The 21,450-nt window shown below is 44.1% G+C and overlaps 1 protein-coding gene across 5 annotated transcripts in view; it reads left to right on the top strand.

Moving 5' to 3' along the window:
- Positions 1-21,450, top strand: part of VPS53 (VPS53 subunit of GARP complex) — a 141,018-nt gene that overhangs the window by 107,126 nt on the left and 12,442 nt on the right. For 4 of the 5 annotated variants that reach the window (XM_035027615.1, XM_035027614.1, XM_035027617.1 and 1 more), the window contains 2 exons: positions 7,434-7,582; positions 12,734-12,803. In XM_035027615.1, the coding sequence (XP_034883506.1) occupies positions 7,434-7,582; positions 12,734-12,803 (219 nt within the window). Of the gene's footprint in view, positions 1-4,341; positions 5,111-7,433; positions 7,583-12,733; positions 12,804-21,450 lie in introns of those variants that run through there. The other variant, XM_035027618.1, reaches the window with a different exon arrangement.

Genomic DNA, 21,450 nt, shown 5'->3' with positions numbered 1-21,450 from the left:
AGCATGTGGGAGAGTCAGGATTCAAATTCAGGTCTGTCTCCATGCAGGATTGTACTACACCATACATACAGAGTAAGAGTAAGTCCTTTTGGCAAACGTGGAAACTGAGGCAAAATTAGCCTAAGTAGTTTGCCTGAAAGTGGAAGGGCCTTAAGTCAGTGCGTGCCTGGTATTGCTGGGTTTATGTAAATATTCATGCTTCCCTGATTATGAGCTCTTCAAGCATTCACAAGCATCCTGTTTGATATTGGTCTTCAGCCTTTCTTGATCTGACACCATGACTTTCCTACAGGGGAGAAAAGGGGCTGAGCGGCCAACCCAAGTATTGCAGGTCTGCTTTGCATATTTTTCCCTGAAAAGTAACGAACTGTCATTCTAGAGCGTTTATTTTCTTTTTCATAATATGCCCAAAGCCATGTAGCCTTATAACAGTGAAGCCAGAAATAAAACCAATTCTCCTGATTCTTGAAAAGGCAGTTGCTTGGACTGCTTTAGTGGAAATACAAAGAGTTCTGTCTTTTAAAAGATTTTTTTTTTTTTAAGATTTTTATTTATTTATTTGAGACAGAATGAGAGAGAGAGAGCACATGAGAGGGGGGAGGGTCAGAGGGAGAAGCAGGCTCCCTGCCGAGCAGGGAGCCTGATGCGGGACTCGATCCAGGGACTCCAGGATCATGACCTGAGCCGAAAGCAGTTGCTTAACCAACTGAGCCACCCAGGCGCCCCTTAAAAGATTTTTATTTATTTATTTATTTGAGAGAGAGTGAGACAAAGATAGCAACAGAGAGCATGAGCGAGAAGAGCAAGCACGATGGGGGAGGAGAGGGAGAAGCAGGCTCCCCGCTGAGCAGGTAGCCAGATGCGGGGCTGGATCCCAGGACCCTGGGATCATGACCCGAGCTGAAGGCAGACACTCAACCGACTTAGCCACCCAGGTGCCCCAAGAGTTCTGTCTTTTAAATGTAAATTCTATAAATCCTTAGCAATTAGCTATTGTAATTAGGCTTTTTAAGTAGGATTTTTAAAAATTCTGTGGCTTCCTTAAAAAGAAACCATTGGTCCCATGGTACCGTCCTCACTATGTCCTTTTTCCTAGGGCTACTCACACTAGGTTAAAATAATCTCTCTGTCCAAAATCAAAGACACTTCGCTTTTTGCCCATTAATGGTGGTTTTAGAAAAGAAAGAAAGAAGAAACTGAACAAATTACATTTCCTTACAGTCTGGCATGTAATTTCTATTATGTTTCAAGATTGTGAACATGTACCAATTTAGGAGGCTGCATTACTATCCCCCAAAGACATTTTGAAATAGCTAGAACAGTCCTCAAATCTGTTCTCATTTTCCTTAGTCATTAAAATGTAGATCTATTTCAGGAGGCCCACAGAACTCCATGGTTAAGAAATCCTCAAGGGGTGCCTGGGTGGCTCAGCCCATTAAGCATCTGCTGTGGACTCAGGTCATGATCCCAGGACCCTGGGATCGAGCCCCACATAGGGCTCCCTGCTCTGTGGGAGCCTGCTTCCCCCTTTCCCCTCTGCTTGTGCTCTCTCTTGCTATCTCTCTCTCTCAAAGAAATAAATAAAATTAAATTAAAAAAGAAATCCTCAAGTTCACTTTACCACTTAAGTCAAAGCACATCTTTCTTTTTTTATAAAAGAGATTTCTTTTTCATTATGACCAAAGCAAATCGCCTTCATTATAAAAAATACAGATTTTTTAAAAGAAGAAAATTTAAATCACTAATATTCCAATTAATAGATTTATTTCAGTCTTTTTATGCATATATTTTTAAAATAGAAGTTCATACTTTATGTACTGTTTTATAACTTTTCTTCCCATTTAGCAAATTTATTTTATTTTATTTTATTTTTTAAGATTTTACTTATTTATTTGAGAGAGAGAGAGAGAGCATGAGAGGGGGAGGGTCAGAGGGAGAAGCAGACTCCCTGCCGAGCAGGGAGCCTGTTGCGGTACTCTATCCTGGGACTCCAGGATCATGACCTGAGCCAAAGGCAGTCACGCAACCAACTGAGCCACCCAGGCACCCCCATTTAGCAGTAAATAGTTTTCTGTGTCATTTAATCCAGAGCTACGGTAATTATAGTGATTCCATATTATTCCATAGTAGAGTATTTGTTGTTAAAATCGTAATAGTTAACATTTACCATGGAATTAATACCTGACATGCACTATGTTAAGAGCACTCCATGTGTCATCTTTCAGTAACTGTATGGATTATAGACATTATCATCTCAGTTTTATAGCCAAGAAAACCGAGGATCAGAGAGGTTAGGCAACTTAGTCAAGTCACTCACACACTTAGCACGTTGCACAGACAGTATTAGGACTCTGGACTGACAGACTCCAGATTTCCTCATTATAAGTGTTCTAATATACTCCTTCCCTTAAAAATGTATGTAATCAACTCATTTTTGATAATTATTTCCAATTATTCATATTTAAAAACAGTCTGGCAGGACACCTCAGTGGCTCAGTCAGTTAAGGGGCTGCCTTCGGCCTAGGTCATGATCCCGGGGTCCTGGGATCGAGTCCTGCATCAGGCTCCCTCCTCAGCTGGGAGCCTGCTTCTCCCTCTGCCTCTGCCCCACCCCCAGTTTATGCCCTCTTACTCTCTCTAATAAATAAAATCTTTAAAAAAAAAAAAAAGTCTGGTAATGGACAACTTCATATATGTATGTGTGGGTATGGGTGTGTATGTGTGTATTTTCTAAACATTCATAATTATTAACATCAGATTAATTGCCTTAAAGGGAATTGCCGAGATCAAAAGCTATGTAAAATGCTAAGATTTTTGGTAGATATTTTCAAATTGCTTTTAAGAAAAGGTTGTACAGGGGTGCCTGAGTGGCTCAGTTAAGCGTCCGACTCTTGGCTGAAACCTCTTGGGAGATCAAGCCCTGCGGGGAGCTCAGTGGAGAGGCTGAAACCTCTTGGGAGATCAAGCCCTGCAGGGAGCTCAGTGGAGAGTCTGCTTCCCCTCTCCCCCTACCCCCTGTCCTACCCCCCACCCCCGCTCGCTCGCTCTCTCTTAAATAAATAAGCCTTGAACAAAGAAGAGAAAAGGTTGTAAAAATTTCCCTTCCCATTGGCCTAGTAGTGAGTAGAAAAAAATATATATTTATCTTCTTAAAGCCTTTATTACTCCACTTTCTATTCTGGATCTTGGGGAACCTTGGAGTTGAAGCAACATGCATCTTCCCCCTCTTACTGCCGTGACCACGTCAGCTGCATATATACAGCCTCCTGAGTAGATTTTGCTTGCTCCAATGTCTTCAGCTAATTTCAAGTTCATTTAGGGTGGTAACACTTTTGGAAAGCAACAGGGTAAAGTGGAAAGAACATGGACTTTGGAGTTAGACATACCAATTTCTAGATCTCAGCCCTGCTAACTTATCAGTTACGCTTCATTAGGCAAATCACTGTCTTATCTATAAAGCAGGAGTATTATTACCTCCTTTATTGTAGGCAGTAAGTTCATATGAAAATGTCGACCACATGATGCTTGGTACATAGAGTAGGTGCTCAAAAAATGTTCCTTCTCCCTTTTTATTTCCCACACAGTGCTTGGTCCAGTGCTGTGCACGCACCAGGTACCTATAAATATAGCAGATGCTTGTTGTATGAGTAAAAGCAGCCCAGACAGGCTTCAGAGTGCCTGAGAGTTGCCTGAGCAAATGGGCTGTTGCTTGGGCCCAGTGGCCCAGCAGCCTAAACCGGAACAGTAGACTCCAAGTGCCTGAAATATGCCCGGAATCCACATGTCTCAGTCTGTGTTCTATATCTCTCTAGTTCCATGATCAAAATGAATAAGTAGGGATTTGAGGAAAATTCATTTCTCAGGAGGCCTCTCTCCAAGCTTCATAGAGCAACAAACAAATTCCAAAGTAAGCTCGTGTGGAGCTCTATTCTCTGATCGGTGGATTGGTCAGAATTCTCTGCTACAGTGGGCTCTCTCTAGGAAGTGATTATCTCCCCAGTCTTCCCTGTAAAGTGGTAGCATCGATCACACACTCGGTCCTCAGGTAGCAGAAACCAGGGTTGTGCCCCTGGCCCCACAGTCTCTCTCTGTAGCTAAGCGTGATCATTTCCTGGTGTGCTGTTTCTGTGAATCCTGGATCTTAATGACAACTTCTTTTGCAGGTTTTTTTTCTTATTGTTTATATAGGAGCAATCGTGTGCAATCCCACCTGAACAAAAAGCACAAAAGGAAAACTTCTAAGTAGGGAGGGGTAGATTTTAAATGTCAAATGCAAAGTTTACCTGGAGAAGTTGGAATTTTATTCCAACTGATGGCTTTTCATGATGTTTGTTCTTCTAGAGCAGGCTACTTTTTGTTACCTTTTTTGAAAGAGAACTTCGCTTGATTACTGTATATTTCATTAGCTTCACCCTGAGAAACAAGACTTACCTTGGATTAAAACACAGTAAGTGCTTTGGTTCCTTTTTTTTTTTTTTTTAAACAAGCATCTAGGAAACAGCCTGGTGCTGTAGTGCTCGGGCTTTAGACAGACTTGGGTTGTCTGCACTCTGTCATTTACCAGCTGTGTAACTTTGGGCAAGTTACCTAACCTCGTTAAGCTTTTTTACTTTCCTCATCTACAAGATTGCTGTGAGAACCCAATGAGCTCATGTGTGAAAAGTAAATGAGATGATGTATGCAGAGTGCCAGGCAAAGGGACCTGCATATGGTGGGTCCTAATGTCCATGTCTTGGGCCATTCAGGTTACAGCTCAAACCTTAAGTCATCTGGGATGGGTGATGGCAAGCATCAACCCATCTGAGGCAGTGACTGGACAGAGTCACTGCTAATTACATTTTGCAAATTTTTTTTTTTAATAGTAAAATCTATGTCAACTTTCATTGTTCCCCAGTACTTTAAATTGTTTCCTTATGTCATTAAGCTGACTTAAACTTAAAATCACAAATCTACTTTACTTTTGCTAATACTTCTTTTAACTTGACCAGTGGAGTCATAACTGGCTAACATATTAAAGCAAATCAGATCTTTTCACATATATTCCAAATGTGGATGTGTACTGACATGGCCAGCGGTGATCAAGAGGGGTTAGCTCCATGCTCCATCTTGACAACAAGAAAAAAAATCTGCAAAAGAAGTTGTAATTAAGATATAGGATTCACAGAACTTGAAGTCCCATGCTCCATCTTACTTCGGAGTTGCTTTATAGCCAGTAACAGGGCCCATCACCACCTCCTGTTATGGTTGTCTTCTGTTAGATAATTATTTGTTAACTTTTTGAGATGTTGAAATATAAAATGCTGCCAACTTGGAAAACAATAGCCATTACTGTGGAAGAGCTTCATGGCAATGGGAGGAAGGGGGCATCAAGCTCCCTTCCCAGATGACCGTGTTTACCCAGAGCATTCTGCTCCAAGGGTTGCTGCGGAGCTGGGGAGAAGACAATGAAGTATAGACATTAACAGCATCTGTCAGTTTGGGCCTCACCCTATGAGCTCATTTAAGCTCACCTAGGATGCTCACTGTTTGGATGGGTCAACTCTCTAAAATCAGATGGGAAAAGAAGCCTTTTGAATAAGATAAAAAGATGAGGAAACATTACACATAACCAAAGCATTCGAATATAAAGTCAATAGAACTTTCCACTGTTACTCCATTGTTTCTGATTCTCCCCAGTAAAAACTTAAAGACCTTTTTCTATCTGACACTTTGTTGTGGAACCTTGCGTAAGACTTAACTGTCTCTCGGGCGCCTGGGTGGCTCAGTCGCTTAAGCGACTGCCTTCGGCTCGGGTCATGATCCTGGAGTCCCAGGATCGAGTCCCGCATCGGGCTCCCTGCTCGGCAGGGAGTCTGCTTCTCCCTCTGGCCCTCCCCCCTCTCATGTGCTCTCTCTCTCATTCTCTCTCTCAAATAAATAAATAAAATCTTAAAAAAAAAAAAAAAAAAAGACTTAACTGTCTCTGGGCCTTGGATTTCTTATCTCTAAAATGAAGGTGGAAGTCCCTTCCTGCTTACACATACCTAAGCTTTTAAAATATAAATATCTGCTGATTTGACGAAACATTAGGACAAAATATAGAGTCACTCAAGCTTCGCAGGCGCTGGGGAGTCATCCATGCACAATAGGATTCTTTTAAACCAGTTCCTACAGTATTGAATTTTTCCTTTCCCCAAGAGCTCTATAAAAAAATGGTGTTTTCTTGCCAGAGACATCAAGGCCTCAGAACTACTGCCCTTCTTCTATGAACATATTATATGGTTTGTGTTTGGCTTCAGATCTTTTTAACAGACAGCCCAGCTCCAGTCTGAGAGGCTGACTCAACAGAACTCCTCCGGCACATTCCTGGTCTTTTCGGGATTAAAGTGCCCATTTGCTGCCAGCTTCCGGGCAGGCTGGGAGCTGACTCTGCCTCTCTTGTCCTTATGTATCCAAGGCAGGAGAAGCACCGCAGCACTGCTTCATTCCCTGTTTTACTGTAGACGTTTTCCAGAGCATTTCTCCCATTTCTCTGATGGTTAGAGCTTGAGCCAAGCAGGTCTCTCATTTGTGTTCATGGCCTGGTCAGGGACCACTCGGGTCCTGTCGGTGGTGCTTGTCTGCCCCGAGCCTGCCATACACGCAGTCCCTGCCCTTCTTTCCTGCCCTCTTCCTCGTGCTGCTGTCTTACCCCCTGATCCGCCCCCTCATAATTGCCAGGGATCTTCTTTTCTTTCCCTTGATGGAAACCCCAACAGAACCTCAAAGGTTTTAGGAGTAAGGTTTGAATGTTTTATTATGGAAAACTTCAATTGTGTGCAAAAGTAGAGAACACAGTATAACAAGCCTCATGGACCCATCACCCAGCTTCATTAATCTTCTTTCATCTACTCCTCCTAACTCTAGATTATTTTGAAGTAAGTCTCACACGTCACATCATGTCCAGTTCCCTTTTTTCAAAATCCTCCCCTCTTCGCAATTCACTTAAGCGAAAGACCTAAGTAACCCTCATCCAGGTTTCATGTCACTTAGCCCCAACCGCCTCCAGTCTCCCAAGCTGCCAACCTGCTCACAAGTGGCTGCCCCTGCCCTGTGCTCACTCAGCGCCCTTCTGATGGAACAGCTGCAGGACGGTCCAGTTCACCGGCCTGGTGAGGGTTCCTTTACAAGATGGCTAGTTAAATGGGAAGGAAAGGCTATTTCAAGCATGAGGGGGCAAGTTAGGAAAAGATACCTAAGTCACATCTCGCTGGTCGGGAGAAGGTGAGCTTACTTGTTTTTATCCACACTCAGCCGCGACAGGCTGGATAAGACACACTGCCCAAGATAAAATGGCGGCTGTGAGAGCAAGCTCTAGCCTCACTGCCGCTCCACTTGCCCCTTACCCGGGAACCCGTCAGACTGTCCTCCTGTGAGGGATCTAAAGGCTTCTCTTCCCCCATCTCCATTTTCAGATGCAGTGGCAGAATGTGGAGCACGTTGGTGACCAGAGCCCTTATGTCACCTCTGTCATTCTTCACATTAAGCAGAATGTCCCTATTATCCGTGACAACCTGGCTTCCACACGGAAATATTTCACTCAGTTCTGCATTAAATTTGCAAAGTAAGTCCTGGAACAACAACCTCCTCCTCCTCCTCCTCCTCCTCCTCCTCCTCCTCCTCCTCCCTTTCCTCCTCCCTTTCCTCCTCCTCCCTCCTCCTCCTTCTTCCTTCCTTTTTTTTGTTTTTTGTTTTTTGTTTTTTAAGTAGGCTCCACGACCAACCTGGAGCCCAACACGGGGCTTGAACTCACAACCCTGAGATCAAGACCTGAGCTGAGATCAAGAGTCAGATGCTTAACTGATTGAGCCCCCCCCCGCCGCCACGCACCCCTGGAACATTCTCATCACTTGGTTATTTTGAATGCCATACTTACGACCAGCATGCTCCCAATCCAGGTGTCCCACTATCCAGCTGGGGCTTATTCTGGTGCCTGTAGGTGAACTAATATGTTTCTACCCCAAAGAAGCATAATAAAACTAAATCCACTACTTAAAGTCACAAACAACAGTAACAGCATGAAGACAAACTCAGAAATGAGTTGGGAAAACTGTTACTTTGAATTATGTGAACATAACAGTGCCCCTGCCTCCCCACAGGTTGGGATAATTAAAATTATTTTTCAGTGATGTCATGTATATATTTTGTCTTTCCAACTACATTATAAGCTTTTTTAGGGTGAGAACCCTCAGTTCTGTTTCTTTTAAGCCTTCTCTTTCTCCTTCCTCATAGTACTCATTACTGGGGCTGCCAGAATGTATCTGCTTCTGGACATCCTTGAGTCCAGGGAAGGTACTAGAAACTGGTCAGAGCAAGGCTGGGGGTCCCATTGCCAAAGGACATGAAGTGAACGCTTGCATTGCATGTCTTCCTGCTACGTCCTCGTGTGTGGCCATTTCTGGCTTGACGTTTGGAAGTAGGGAAATAAATGGTTTGGTCCTTTGCCAGTCAGCATCTGGCTGTAGCACCGTTTCCCCTGAGGCCAGGCAATGTAGAGGGTCAGTGCCTCCTCTGACCAACGAGCAAACAAGCGTTTTGGCACACACATCTCAAGGAAGGGCTTCAGGAAGGTCAGCCTATCCCAAGCTACTGTATTTAGGTTGTCCTCATCCGAGTCCCAAGGGGGGATTTAGGGCTCCAAGTTTCTGTCTTCCCCAAATCTCTCCCGGTTTGTATTCAATTAAGGCTCTCTCTCTCCCTCATAAATAAATCCCTAAGGAACAGCAATTAATGGAGGGGCTTGTGGCATTAGCTTCAGTTTCTAGTTTGTCAAAAAAGGGTCGAGTAGACTCTCCAGGGAGGCGTTAATGTTTGCAATATGGCACATGAACCGGGAGTTGACGTTCCCTTCACTCTCTGAGTGCTCATCAGTGTGTGTTAAAGGCATTGCTGATAAATCACATTGTGACACTCCCATACCCTCGGTAGAAACAATGTCTCTTTAAAATTTTACTATGGCCAAAAATCTCTGGTGTGGTTGCACAGGGGTCAGACTGAGCTAACGTTTAAAGTGAGTAAAGGGTCCATTGGCTTCGCTAGCCCCGGCATCAGCCTCACAATCTCTCGGAGCCCTTTAATTTTTTTTTTTTTTTTTTTAAGATTTTATTTATTTATTTGAGAGAGAGAATGAGAGACAGAGAGCATGAGAGGGAGGAAGGTCAGAGGGAGAAGCAGACTCCCTGCCGAGCAGGGAGCCCGATCGGAGCCCTTTAATTTTATTACTAAGCTCATTTTGGGTGAGCTAGGAACAGGATGCCCATCTCTCACATCTGGAAAAGTTTAACCTCCAATAGAAAAAGTGGCTTTCTGATTTAATCCACGGTACCCTCTCCTCCTTGTAAAATCCTAGCCAAGAGTAGAAACCTCAGAGGTAGCGCTGTGGGAAGATCCTTCCCCGGCAAGAGCAAGAGCCACCACCAGCCCCCACAGCTGGGGCAGCCCCGGCCACACCCCATGAGCTCCCCATCACACTGCCAGGACTTCTCCCCTCGCCCTCCCCGTGACATGTTTCTGGTCCCTGTGTTTTCCTCACCGACTCTTGCAGGCTAGCACACAGAGCCGATTCCAGGGTACAACCAAAGCCTACTCTAGACAGAAGTAACTTAGGTTATACACTGTGTGTACCATTGCAATTAGTCATGAATTCAGTCTCACGTTACTTGTTTGGCCTGGCTCTGGTTTCGAGCCCTGAAGAATCCCTTCTACATGTCCCTCTTCTCCCTCCTGATCAGCAAACCTCCCCCTAGATCTGATCTCTGGAGTTTATGTTGCTTTCTCTTTAACTTCCTTTCTTATCTCATCAGTGCAAAGCCATGCATGTTTCCTTTTGCCTACATTTGGTCTCTGAAGCAACAGCAGTCTTTCCTCTCTAGACATCAAGATCACCCCTCAATTAAAACTGCTATTTGAGGGACACTCAGTTGAGCATCCAACTCTTGGTTGCAACTCAGGTCATGATCTCAGGGTTGTGTGACTGAGCCACTTCCTCTGCCCCTCCCCCCTCTCAAATAAATAAGTAAATCTTAAAAAATGAAAAAACTACTATTTGAACCATAAGCAGCTTCCCTCATCCACTAAGCTGGGTCTCTTCCATTCAGTAATGGGGACAATAAGACAAATCTCTTAATAGTGGTTTAGAGGATAAAATGTGTAAACTTCTGGTAAATTGCTGGTACCAAGCTAACATTCAAAAAGCGGTAGCTGCTACCATTTTAATTTGTTATTATTTATTATTTATTCAGCATGCAGCCATTTGAGCACCTGCTATGTCCCAGACAGAGAATTAAGTGGTTTGGCTTAGTAGATATGGTCCCTGTTTTCATTGCCTTACAGTCAGGTGGAGGGAAATAAACATGTAAGCAAATAAGTATAGTAAAGAGGGTTATATGCTAGGCTAGAGGTCTGTGGGCTCTATGTAGAGTATGGTGCAGGTGAATGAGGAAAGGTTTCATAAGGAGAGAGATCCAGGCGCCTGGGTAGCTCAGTTGGTTAAGCGACTGCCTTCGGCTCAGGTCATGATCCTGGAATCCTAGGATCGAGTCCCACATCGGGCTCCCTGCTCAGCAGGGAGTCTGCTTCTCCCTCTGACCCTCCCCCCTCTCATGCTGTCTCTCTCAAATAAATAAATAAATAAATAAGATCTTAAAAAAAATAATAAGGAGAGAGATCCTTGAGCAGGGCACAAGAGATGTATGTGTACTGACCCACAAGGCCACAGGGAAGGGCATTCTGGGCACAGAGAGCAGTGTAAGCAAACGCACAGAGGCATTAAGTAGGCTGCAGAATCAAGCATAGGGTGCCACAGCTTAGCATGGTAAGGCTAGGGACAGAGAATCAAGACAATCAAGGAAGGCCTTGTCTGCAGCCATTACAAGAATTTTAATCAGGGAAGGGTCTTGAGCATGTTTGCATCTGCAACAAATCCCTTCAGCAGCTGATGGTTAGCAAAGATGAGGCTGAAGGCAGCAAGACCAGTTAGGAAAGAATTGAAAGAGCTCAGTGAGAAGGGTAAGGGCAGCAGTGGTGGGCATGGTCAGGAGGCCGAGGAAGGGAGTGCAGCCGAAGGGCTGGAAACTGAGTGCTATTGGGGTGGACGGCCGAGGGAGCAGTCTCGAGGAACTCATGGTTTCTGGCTTGGATGACTGGGTGGGTGAGCTCGGGTCCACTGGGCCTGGGTTCCAGGGTGGGGCTGAGTCCCGGATACGCTGGAATTGAGGTGCCAGTGCCATTCCAGTGAGGTGACCAGTACTCCATGGGGTATTTGAGCAGGCACAGATGTGTAGAGAGATCGGAGAGGGGGAGGCATGGCCCTGAGAGCAGCTTTTGCAGAGTGGGAGAGGAGGGAGCTAGCCAGCCTTTATCTTGACCTCCACACCCTGTTTTATTATCCCTCCTCCCTTGGTCATGGGCCCTATGTTCTCCTCGTCAGTCCACCCTGGGTCTGGCCTTGGTTATAGGCATTTCTCATCCCCACACCTTCCATTCTGCACCTGTACAACAGCTTTCCCTACTCAAGCCCCACAGTTTTTTCTAAAAAGCCCTCCTGCCCTATTAAAATTCCTTCTCCCTTTCCCCAAACCAGCTTGCCCTTCAGTCCCCAGTAAATTTTTCAGAGATCATATATTTTTTCCCTTGTTCTGAGAGTTACTCCCTTTGCAATTATTTCCTGTCTTTGCATTTAACATCCTATAACTATCTCACTATCTTGTCTGTTAGGGTGTTTTCAGATGCTAGTAATAGAAGCCGTGACTTAAACTCACTTAAACATAAGATGAACTTTGTATTTCGTATAACCAGAAGGTCAGAGGTAGGGCACATCCAAAGGTGGTTGATTCAGTGGTTCAGCAATGTCACTAAGGACCCAAGTTCCTTACTCTACCCTGCTCTCCTTGGGGCTGGCTTCATCCTTAGAATAGTGGCAAAGTGGCTCTAGGTGTTCTGTCCAAATGTAAGAATACCCTGAAGAAGGAGAGAAAGACTTCCCCCAGCCATGCAATGAAGTCCATTCCTCTGGTCTGATTGGCTGGCTTAGATCATGTCCCCACCTCAGGACCAGCAACAGTCAACAAGGGAATGCCATGTTCTGACTGGCTGAGGCTAATTAGAATTCACCTCTGCAGTTTAGGAGGGATCAGCTTTTCCCCAGCATTCTAAAACCACATATACCTAAATAAAACCAGGGTTTGGGCTGGAAAGAAACAGAAGGCAGTGAATGCCAGGAGGCCACAGTAGCATCTACTTTGATTTCTGTTTTCTTGTGGAAGGAAGTAGGGCCTTTAAAAAAGTTTCTGGGGCGCCTGGGTGGCTCAGTCGGTTAAGTGTCTGCCTTTGGCTCAGGTCATGATCCTGCAGTCCTGGGATCGAGCCCCACATCGGGCTCCCTGCTCTGCGGGGAGCCTGCTTCTCCCTCTGCCTCTCTCTCTCTCATGGATAAATAAATCTTAAAAAAGTTTCTGCAGTTCTTTACCAAAAAGAGAATAAGCCTGGGGCACCTGGGTGGCTCAGTCTGTTAAGCATCCGACTCTTGATTTCGGCTCAGGTCATGCTCTCAGGGTCATGAGATCGAGCCCCACGTCAGGCTCTGCGTTCAGCATGGAGTCTGCTTGTCCCTCTCCCTCTTCTCCTCACCCTCACTGGTGCATGCTTTCTCTAAAATAAGTAAAATCTTAAGAGAGAGAGAGAATAAGCCTAATTTGTCCCTTTTTTTTATTCACAGCTCCTTCATTCCCAAGTTCATCACCCACCTCTTCAAGTGCAAGCCAATTAGCATGGTGGGAGCAGAACAGGTGAGAAGAATCGGTACAGAGTCTTTTTCTTATGGCTTTTGTCTTAGGTCAAACACAAATCTTTCTAGTAGGGATTTACTCTGAAGAAATAAAATTGCCGATTTCGCGTTTGGGGACAGAAGGATGACCTGGCAGCTTAATTCATCCACTTATTTAAGCCACTTTTGTTGAGCGCCCAGCTGTTGTGCTGGGCCCAGGCGTACCGCAGTGAACAAAACAGAAAAGCTCTTTCCTTCGTGGTGCTCACAGCCTAGTAAGAAGAGACAGATAAGATGTGAGTTAACAAGTAAATGAGAAGATAGTTTTACCTTGAGTAGGCCAAAGGGTATAAAACTAGGTTCTGTGCAAGAAAATCTTAGGGGCATGAGGGAGTCATGGCTTCAGATTGGACACCCCGCAGACGCTCCTCCGAGAGCTGGCGCTTGAGAAGAACTAGGAGTGAAAGGTCCAGGCAGAGGGAGCCGCAAAGGCTCTGATTATTTTGGATCCCGCAGTGGTTGGGCAGACACCACTCCAGAGTAGCAAGCAAAGAAAGGCTTCTCCTTTTGGCACTGAGACGCTGTCCACCTCACCCGAGAAGCCTCCCTTGATTAGCCCCGCTCTGTTCACTTGAACTCTGTGCTTCAAGACCTCTCCTCACCGGCTGTGTCCCCTCGGCACTGGTGAGCTGAGCTACGTGCTGCAGCGGAGTCGCCTCTTTTCAGCCACCACCTATCCAGACCGTCTGAAATCTGAGCAGCTGAATTTGGAGAACAGTTTAAGCTGCTTTAAGAACAGAAACAATAATTCAGCCCCTAATTGTTGACAGACACCTATTCAGATACAAGCTATTCATGTACTGATCACAAATGATTCTCATATATTCACTAAAATAAATCCTCTCTAGACCTCTGTGTAGCACCATTGAACCTGTTCCAGTTACATTTTATATTTGAAAGAACTCCCAACAACATTTGTAAGTAAGATAATATAATTCAAGACATTTCCGTAAGTCTTGCTCTTCCACCAAGTTAGTCGACTTGGTAGAGGCTCAGCTGTTTCCCAGCTCAGTGACTTGCCCTCACCCTGGGCCCTCAAGCGTTGCCGACCCGAGTCATGTCCCCGGAAGACGGCAAGTTGGCATGTGCCCGGTGCATCATGGATCTCTCGTGAAGTGTCGAAGCCGGAGATGTAATATCTGTGAACATCAGGAATCTCTTGAATCTGATATGTGCACTCTATTTTAATACTCTTTTTATACTCTTTTTATACTCCTTTTGTACTTATACAAAAAGTTTTTATACTCTTTTTGTAAGGCCATCGCCTTTCCAGCTTATGAAAAAGCAGTATGGTGTGAGCATGAAGATCCTGGGGTGCAGAATCATGAAGGTGTGCAGCTAAATCCTCTCTCTGCAACACAGCAACTGCTTGTCCTTCGACAAACCTCCCAGCACATTAGTGTCCTCATCTGGAAAATGGGGATGACGTGGTCCCACCTTGCAGGGCAGTTGTGAGGACTGAACAAGACCGTGCACGTCAAGTGCTTGATGCAGTGCCTGGCACATGTAAGCCCCTGGCAGATTCCAGCTCTTCCTAATTTTCGCTTTCTCAGACCAAGAACGTGCCTTTGTTTCTGCTTTCAGTACCCGCCTCACCTGGTAATGACATCTGGTTGCTACTTGCTGCAGGCTATCTGGCTGACCAGCTTTAAAAGCCAGAGTCAAAAGTATTGTCTCAGAAAGCTTCCTGGGGGGTTGCATGGATTCAGACAGACACTGACTGTAGAGTTTCAGTGTTTTGAAATTCTTGACTCTTCAATGTCATAAGCATAGAAGTAATTCTCTCCATTGGAGACAGCAGAATAATGCCTCAGCATGTCTCCAGTTTCATCAGTACCTGTTCACTGGGAATTCATTCTGTCCACCTCACTGTTGTGTATAATCAGAGAGGATGTGGGGTAATGACCTGTGTATCTAAGAGAAGCTTTAGAGTTACGAGTTACTAATGTTCTCTCTAGACTTGATGAAGCCACTGGAACATAAAGTTGGCTCGTTGGGAACATGTTTTCATGAGTTTGCAGCTTTGCCTGGGCCATACTAGCTGATTTAGCGTCTGATAACCATGATATTTTCATATTGTCGCATAAATCCAATATCATATCTATGTTCCTCAGATTTTCTCTTTTTCAAAAGAATGTTAAAATAATCAGCTTGGAGTCGAAGCCCATATCTTCTGAAAAATAGCAGTTTGGCCAGTATTAACTTCTGCTTTGAGATGTGGATGAGAAAACCATCTGTGAAGCTGGGATTTTACTTTGTTCACAAGGCAAATGGGAGTGGGTAATAAGGGAGCCCAGCTTGGAAGAGGGCACGGGTGGGAACTGCAGGGCAAGGTGACCCTTGATGGATTCCCACATGAAGTTCAGGTGTAGCCAGGTCCACGCTTGCCCCGAAAATCTGAGCTGAGAAACTCAAGCAGTCCTATGGCTGGAGGCATGGTTTACTTGGGCAGCAGAACCGTAGGAATCAGGTAGTTAACAAAGACTGCAACAGATTCTGACTCAGGTCTTGTAGCAGTTCTAATCCAAGCTTTCACAAAAGCTGTGGAATTGAAAGCTAAGATTTAGCCTAATCTCAGCTGCCTTTGCTTTGCCACAAAGGCACTACTAGATCCTAAATTTAGATTATCTTCAATACTTGTGCCGAAAATAGGAAAGGCGACATCTTCCTGCTCTTTATTCTCTTCTTCCTGATTACTACATAAAGTGAATTATTTATCTGTGGGCCCCAGAGTCCTCTTGAGCAATTGCAAGGGCACATGGAACTGAACCATACCGATATTTATAATGCTTCTTCCTAGATCGTGATCTTTCAGAGAATCTTACGGGATTTGCAGGGTCATTAATTAGTCTTATGGCGATGGTATCTGTGACTGAGCAATCAATAGAAATAGAATCCATTTGCACAAAATTACCATAGAGAAAGCCCCACAATATGGTGTGGGAAAAAGGACCCTGAGACTTAAGGTCCAGTCCTTACTCTGCTGTTAATGGTTCCTGTGATCATGAGCCATTGCTTCCCCACTCTAGGCTCAGTTTCCTCATGTTTAAATAAGAGCACTGCATCAGACTCTCACACGCCCCTTCCAGATCTATCATATTACGGAGTTTGAAATGTTTTGAGCTGTGAAGTTATTTTCTTTTCCTTTATATTATCTTTATATACATATTGACCTTGTTTTTATTGTGGCAAAACATACATAACAAAAAGTTGACCATTTTAACCATTTTTAAGTGTGCTGTAGTATTAAGTACTACTGTTGTGCAACCGTCCACCTCCAGACCTCGTCATCTTCTTAAACTGAAACTCCATTCCCATTAAACAGTAACTTCCCTCCTGACAACCACCATTCTGCTTCCTGTCCCTGTGAATATGACTGCTCTACGTACCTCATCTAAGTGGAATCATACAATATCTGTCCTTTTGTGTCTGGCTTATTTCACTTAGCGTGTCTTCAGGGTTTATCCATGTTTCAAAATTTCCTTCCTTCTTACAGCTGAATAATATTCCATTATATATATACACACACACACACACACACACACACACATTTTGACCATATTAACTTTTTAAAAATTCACATAATTCAAAACCACCTGGAAAAAATATTTAAAGCAAAATTTAGATTTTTGTCTTTTAAGCCCAAACACCAAGGAAAAGGAAAAAGAGAATCAGGTAGTACATACATAATGGCAGTTGGAAAAAATGAGAAAATAGGATGGTTATTCTTGGGCACAGTTCTCAGTAAATCTCCAAAGTGTGGTAGGGTGTTTTTAAGCACTCCTTTAAAAAAAGCAAGTGGATCAATAACAATGTAATACCCATAAGCGATAGATTTAAAAACACCACCATCTCAGCAAAGTAGGAATAGAAGTAAGATGGTTGCATCTGATAAAGGTTTTAAACAGAAACTTAGGAGAGGGTGTGCATTACAAGGCTAAACGCATTTGTCAGAATTATGCAATTCAGAATCGTACATTCCAATATATGTACATTTTACCTCAAAAAAATTAAGTGAGGGATACGGAGCATTGACAGCAGGGTTTTCACCCCCCGCACTGTTGACATTTCAGGCCAGGGAACCTTTCACTGTGGGGCTGTCCTGTGCATTGTGGGATGTTTACCAGCACCCCGCACCACTACCCACTAGCTGCCAGCAACACCCTCCCGATTTTGACAAGGGAAGATGTCTCCAGACATTGCCAAACATCCGAGCACGAGTGAGGGTGTAGCCAAACCACCCCTGGTGAGAGCCGCTGGACTAGAGGCATGGATGCGGTGTGATGAGAATGACAGTGTCTTTGGTGGTAGCAGCTGCGTGGCAGGTACGTAAGGAGTCATTATACTAGTCTGTGGACTTCATACATGTTTCAACTTCTCCATAATAACAAAATTTACCAGAAAAATAACACTGGTGTTACCCTACTCATGAGTAATCCAAAATAAAATTTTATTTTGAGAATTGACATAAAACCCCATGCTCCCTGAAATTAATCTAGCTTCCTTCTAGATTTTCTGATTGTAGAACTTCTGTTCAGGGGCACCTGGGTGGCTCAGTCAGTTAAGCGTCCAACTCTTGATCTCGGCTCAGGTCTTTTTTTTTTTTTTTTAAGATTTATTTATTTATTTATTATTGAGAGAGAGAGAATGATAGAGAGCATGAGAGGGAGGAGGGTCAGAGGGAGAAGCAGGCTCCCTGCTAAGCAGGGAGCCCGATGCAGGACTCGATCCCGGGACTCCAGGATCATGACCTGAGCCGAAGGCAGCCGCTTAACCAACTGAGCCACCCAGGCGCCCTCGGCTCAGGTCTTAACCTCAGGGTCGTGAGTTCAAGCCCCATGTTGTGCTTCTTCATGCTGAGCCTACTTAGAAATTTTTTTAATTAAAAAAAGTTTTTAAAGAAAAGAACTTATGTTCAGAAAAACCAAACTTTCTCCTTCCAATTTTTGTGCGCATGTGCTACTGTCCCAGTTGTGAAGCTTTCTCCCTTTTGCGAGCTTTTTGCATCTCTTACCTACCCAGTCACTCACGTTTCTCTGTCTCATTAGGCTGTGGCCCACCTTGATTTCTATGAGATCATCCTTCCCACTGAGAGCTTCTACCACTCAGTCAAAAGGGTCCTCCCGTTGTGCCTCACACAGCAAGGAGACAGACATAGCCACACCCCAGAGGAGTTTACAACCATCAGCAGGGTCAGCAAGGCCCTGGAGATGGAAGGACCAAGTAAGCTTGGGTAATCAAGGAATCAGTAAATGAAATAAACATTACAATAAACACGCTTAATGGTCAATTATAGAAAGATTCTCTCTTCACACTAGGAATAAGACAAGGATGTCTGCTACCACCGTTTCTCTCTAGCCATTTCTCTCCTATATTGCCCTTGATGTTCTGTTGTTCAGAACAATAAGTAAGACAAAAAGGAAATTGATTCTTAAATAAAAGATAGGTACAGATTTAAAAGAAAGTAAAACTTATTTTTCACAGAGAATATGATTATGAATGACAATATCCCCAGAAATCTACAGGTAAACTATTAGAATACAAATTTAGCAGAGTTGTAGAATATAAGGTCAGTATTAAAATTATTTTTCATATTTTTATATCCCAGCAACAAACAATTTGAAATGAAAACTTTAAATGAAACCGTATACAGTAGCATCAGGAAACAGCCCAGGAATAAATCTGTCAAAAAATTTTCAAGTCTTCTACACAGAAAACAACACAATATTAAGAAACATTAAAATGGCAGGGTAGCTCAAGTTCATAGATTAAAAGACTCAATATTAAGAAGATGTCAATTCTTCCAGAATTAATCTATAGATATAGTAAACCACCAAGGGTTGGGTTGGAGGGTGTATGGGAGTGTGGGTGTAAACTGATAAGCTGATTCTAAAAGTTAGGTAGAAATGCAAAAGACTTAAGAATACCTAAAATAGGGCGCCTGGGTGGCTCAGATGGTTAAGTGTCTGCCTTTGGCTCAGGTCATGATCCCGGGGTCCTGGGATCGAGTCCCGCATCGGGCTCCCTGCTCCTTGGGAGCCTGCTTCTCCCTCTGCCTCTCTCTCTCTGTCTCTCATGAATAAATAAATAAAATCTTTAAAAAAAAAAAAAGAATACCTAAAATAATCTTTTAAAAAAAACAGAGTCGGAGGACTTACATCTCCGGATATCAAGACTTACTTTAATGCTGTCTTAATTAGGGCTGTGCGGTCCTGGCAGCAGGGACAGATAGGCCAACAGAACAGAATCCAGTTCAGAAATAGACCCACACATATGTAGACACTTGATTTATGACCTAGTGGTACTGTAGTTCCGTTGGGAAGGGATGGTCTTCTCAATAAATAGTGCTAATTGAATATCCAAATGGGGGAAAAAATTATTCTTGACCTTTACCCCACACCATAGACAAAAATCAGTTCCAGTAAGGACATGGAGGAATTGGAACTCTCCTCCACTTCTGGTGAGAATGTAAAATGCCGAAATTGTGGGAAGCACTTCGGCAGTTTCTCGAAAAGTGAAACATAGAGTTACCATACGACCCAGCAATTTCACTCCTAGATACATACCCAAAAGAATTGGAAAAGTATGTTCACACGAAAACTTGTGCACGGATGTTCATAGCAGCATTATTCATAATAGCCAAAAAGTAGAAACAACTCAAATGTGTATCAACTGATGAATGGAGAAAGGAATGTGGTATAATCTCACAAGGGAGTATTATTTAGCCATAAACAGGAACGAAGTACTTGGAACCTTGGAAACATTACACTAAGTGGAAGAAGCCAGATATAAGAGGCCACATGTTGTATGATTCCATTTACGTGAAATTTCCAGAACAGGCAAATCTAAAAGAAAGTAGATTCATGGTTGGTGAAGGCAAGGGGAAAGGAGGGAACAGGATGTGATTGCAAAGAGGTATGGGGTTTCTTTGTGGAGTGATGACATGTTTCAGAACTAGATAGTGGTTATGGTTGCACAACCTTGTGAATATACTAAAAAAAAAAAAAAAAACCCTGAGTCATACTTTAAAAGGGTAGATATTATTATATATGAATTGAATCTCGATTAAAAAAAAACAATTCCAGTTGGATTAAAGCTCTAAAGGTGAAAAATAGGGGTGCCTGGGTGGCTCAGTTGGTTGGGCGGCCAACTCTTGATTTCAGCTCAGGTCATGATTTCAGGGTCCTGGGATGGAGCCCCATGTAAGGCTCTGCTCGGCAGGGAGTCTGCTTCAGAATTCTCTCTCTCCTTCTGCCCCTCCTCCTGCCCGCTCATGCTCTTTCTGTCTCTAAAATGATAAATCTTTACTAAATAAATACCTTCTAAAAAAAATAATTAATACCTTCTGGGAATGTGCCTTTATCTTCTCAGTGTTTTCACCACTAGTGATGGTCATGTTGCCCCCCAAGATTTGTAGGAGGCTCTTTTTTTTTTTTAGAGAGGAAGGGTCGGGAGAGAGGCAGAGGAAGAGAGAATCTTAAGCAGGCTTCACACCCAGCATGGAGCCTGACACATGGCTCCATCTCACAACCCTGAGATCATGACCTGAGCCAAAATCAAGAGTCAGATGCTTAACCGACTGAGCCACCCAGGCGCCCCTGTAGGAGGCTTTTTAAGAAATGAACCCTCCTGGGGTACCTGGGTGGCTCAGTTGGTTAAGCAACTGCCTTGGGCTCAGGTCATGACCCCAGGGTCCTGGGATCCAGCCCCTCGTTGGACTCCCTGCTCAGCGGGGAGCCTGCTTCGCCCTCTCCCTCTGCCTGCCGCTCTGCCTGCTCCTGCGCTCTCTCTGTCAAATAAATAAATAAAATCTTAAAAAAAAAAAAAAAGAAAAGAACCCTCTGGGGGTGCCTGGGTGAATCAGTCAATTAAGCATCCCACTCATGGTTTCGGCTCAGGTCATGATCTCTCAGGGTCATGAGATCGAGCCCCACGTTGGGCTCCTCGCTCAGGGGGTAGTCTGAGATTCTCTCTCTCTCCTTCTGGCCCTCCCCCACTCATGCTCATGTGCTTTCTCACTCGTGCTCTCTTGCACTCTTTCTCTCTCTTAAATAAATCTTAGAAGAGGGCGCCTGGGTGGCTCAGTCGTTAAGCGTCTGCCTTCGGCTCAGGTCGTGATCCCAGGGGCCTGGGATCGAGTTCCACATCGGGCTCCCTGCTCTGCGGGAAGCCTGCTTCTCCCTCTCCCACTCCCCCTGCTTGTGTTCCTGCTCTCGCTATGTCTCTCTCTGTCAAAAAAATAAATAAATCTTTTAAAAAAAGAAAAGAAATGAACCCTCAAACTTTTCATGTCTGGGTGATGACCTTCCACAGACACAGGCTGGCCAGCCCTGCACCCCAACAGCACACGAACAACAGGAACTGTACCACCCCAAAAGTTTTCTCTGAGGCTCAAACAAATTTGGCTGATGACCACCTCTTGCCCAATGCTTCATGCCTAAGGAGATGAACTATTAGCTATTTTCAAAGATGAAAACCAGCAGATTTCCATGATAAATGGAGCCTTCACCTGCACTTCCCACAGACAGCTGCAAAGCCTGTCAGACTGGCTTTTGCCTTTTCTGACCTCATTGCTTTTTGTAAAACCTGAGACCAAGGTTTCCATCTGT

Source organism: Mirounga leonina, unplaced genomic scaffold (genome assembly GCF_011800145.1).
Source record: "Mirounga leonina isolate KUSES-001 unplaced genomic scaffold, KU_Mleo_1.0 Mir_200, whole genome shotgun sequence".
NCBI lineage: Eukaryota > Metazoa > Chordata > Mammalia > Carnivora > Phocidae > Mirounga > Mirounga leonina.
The sequence above is the reverse complement of the archived record's forward strand: the minus strand, read 5'-3'. Positions and strand labels throughout refer to the sequence as shown.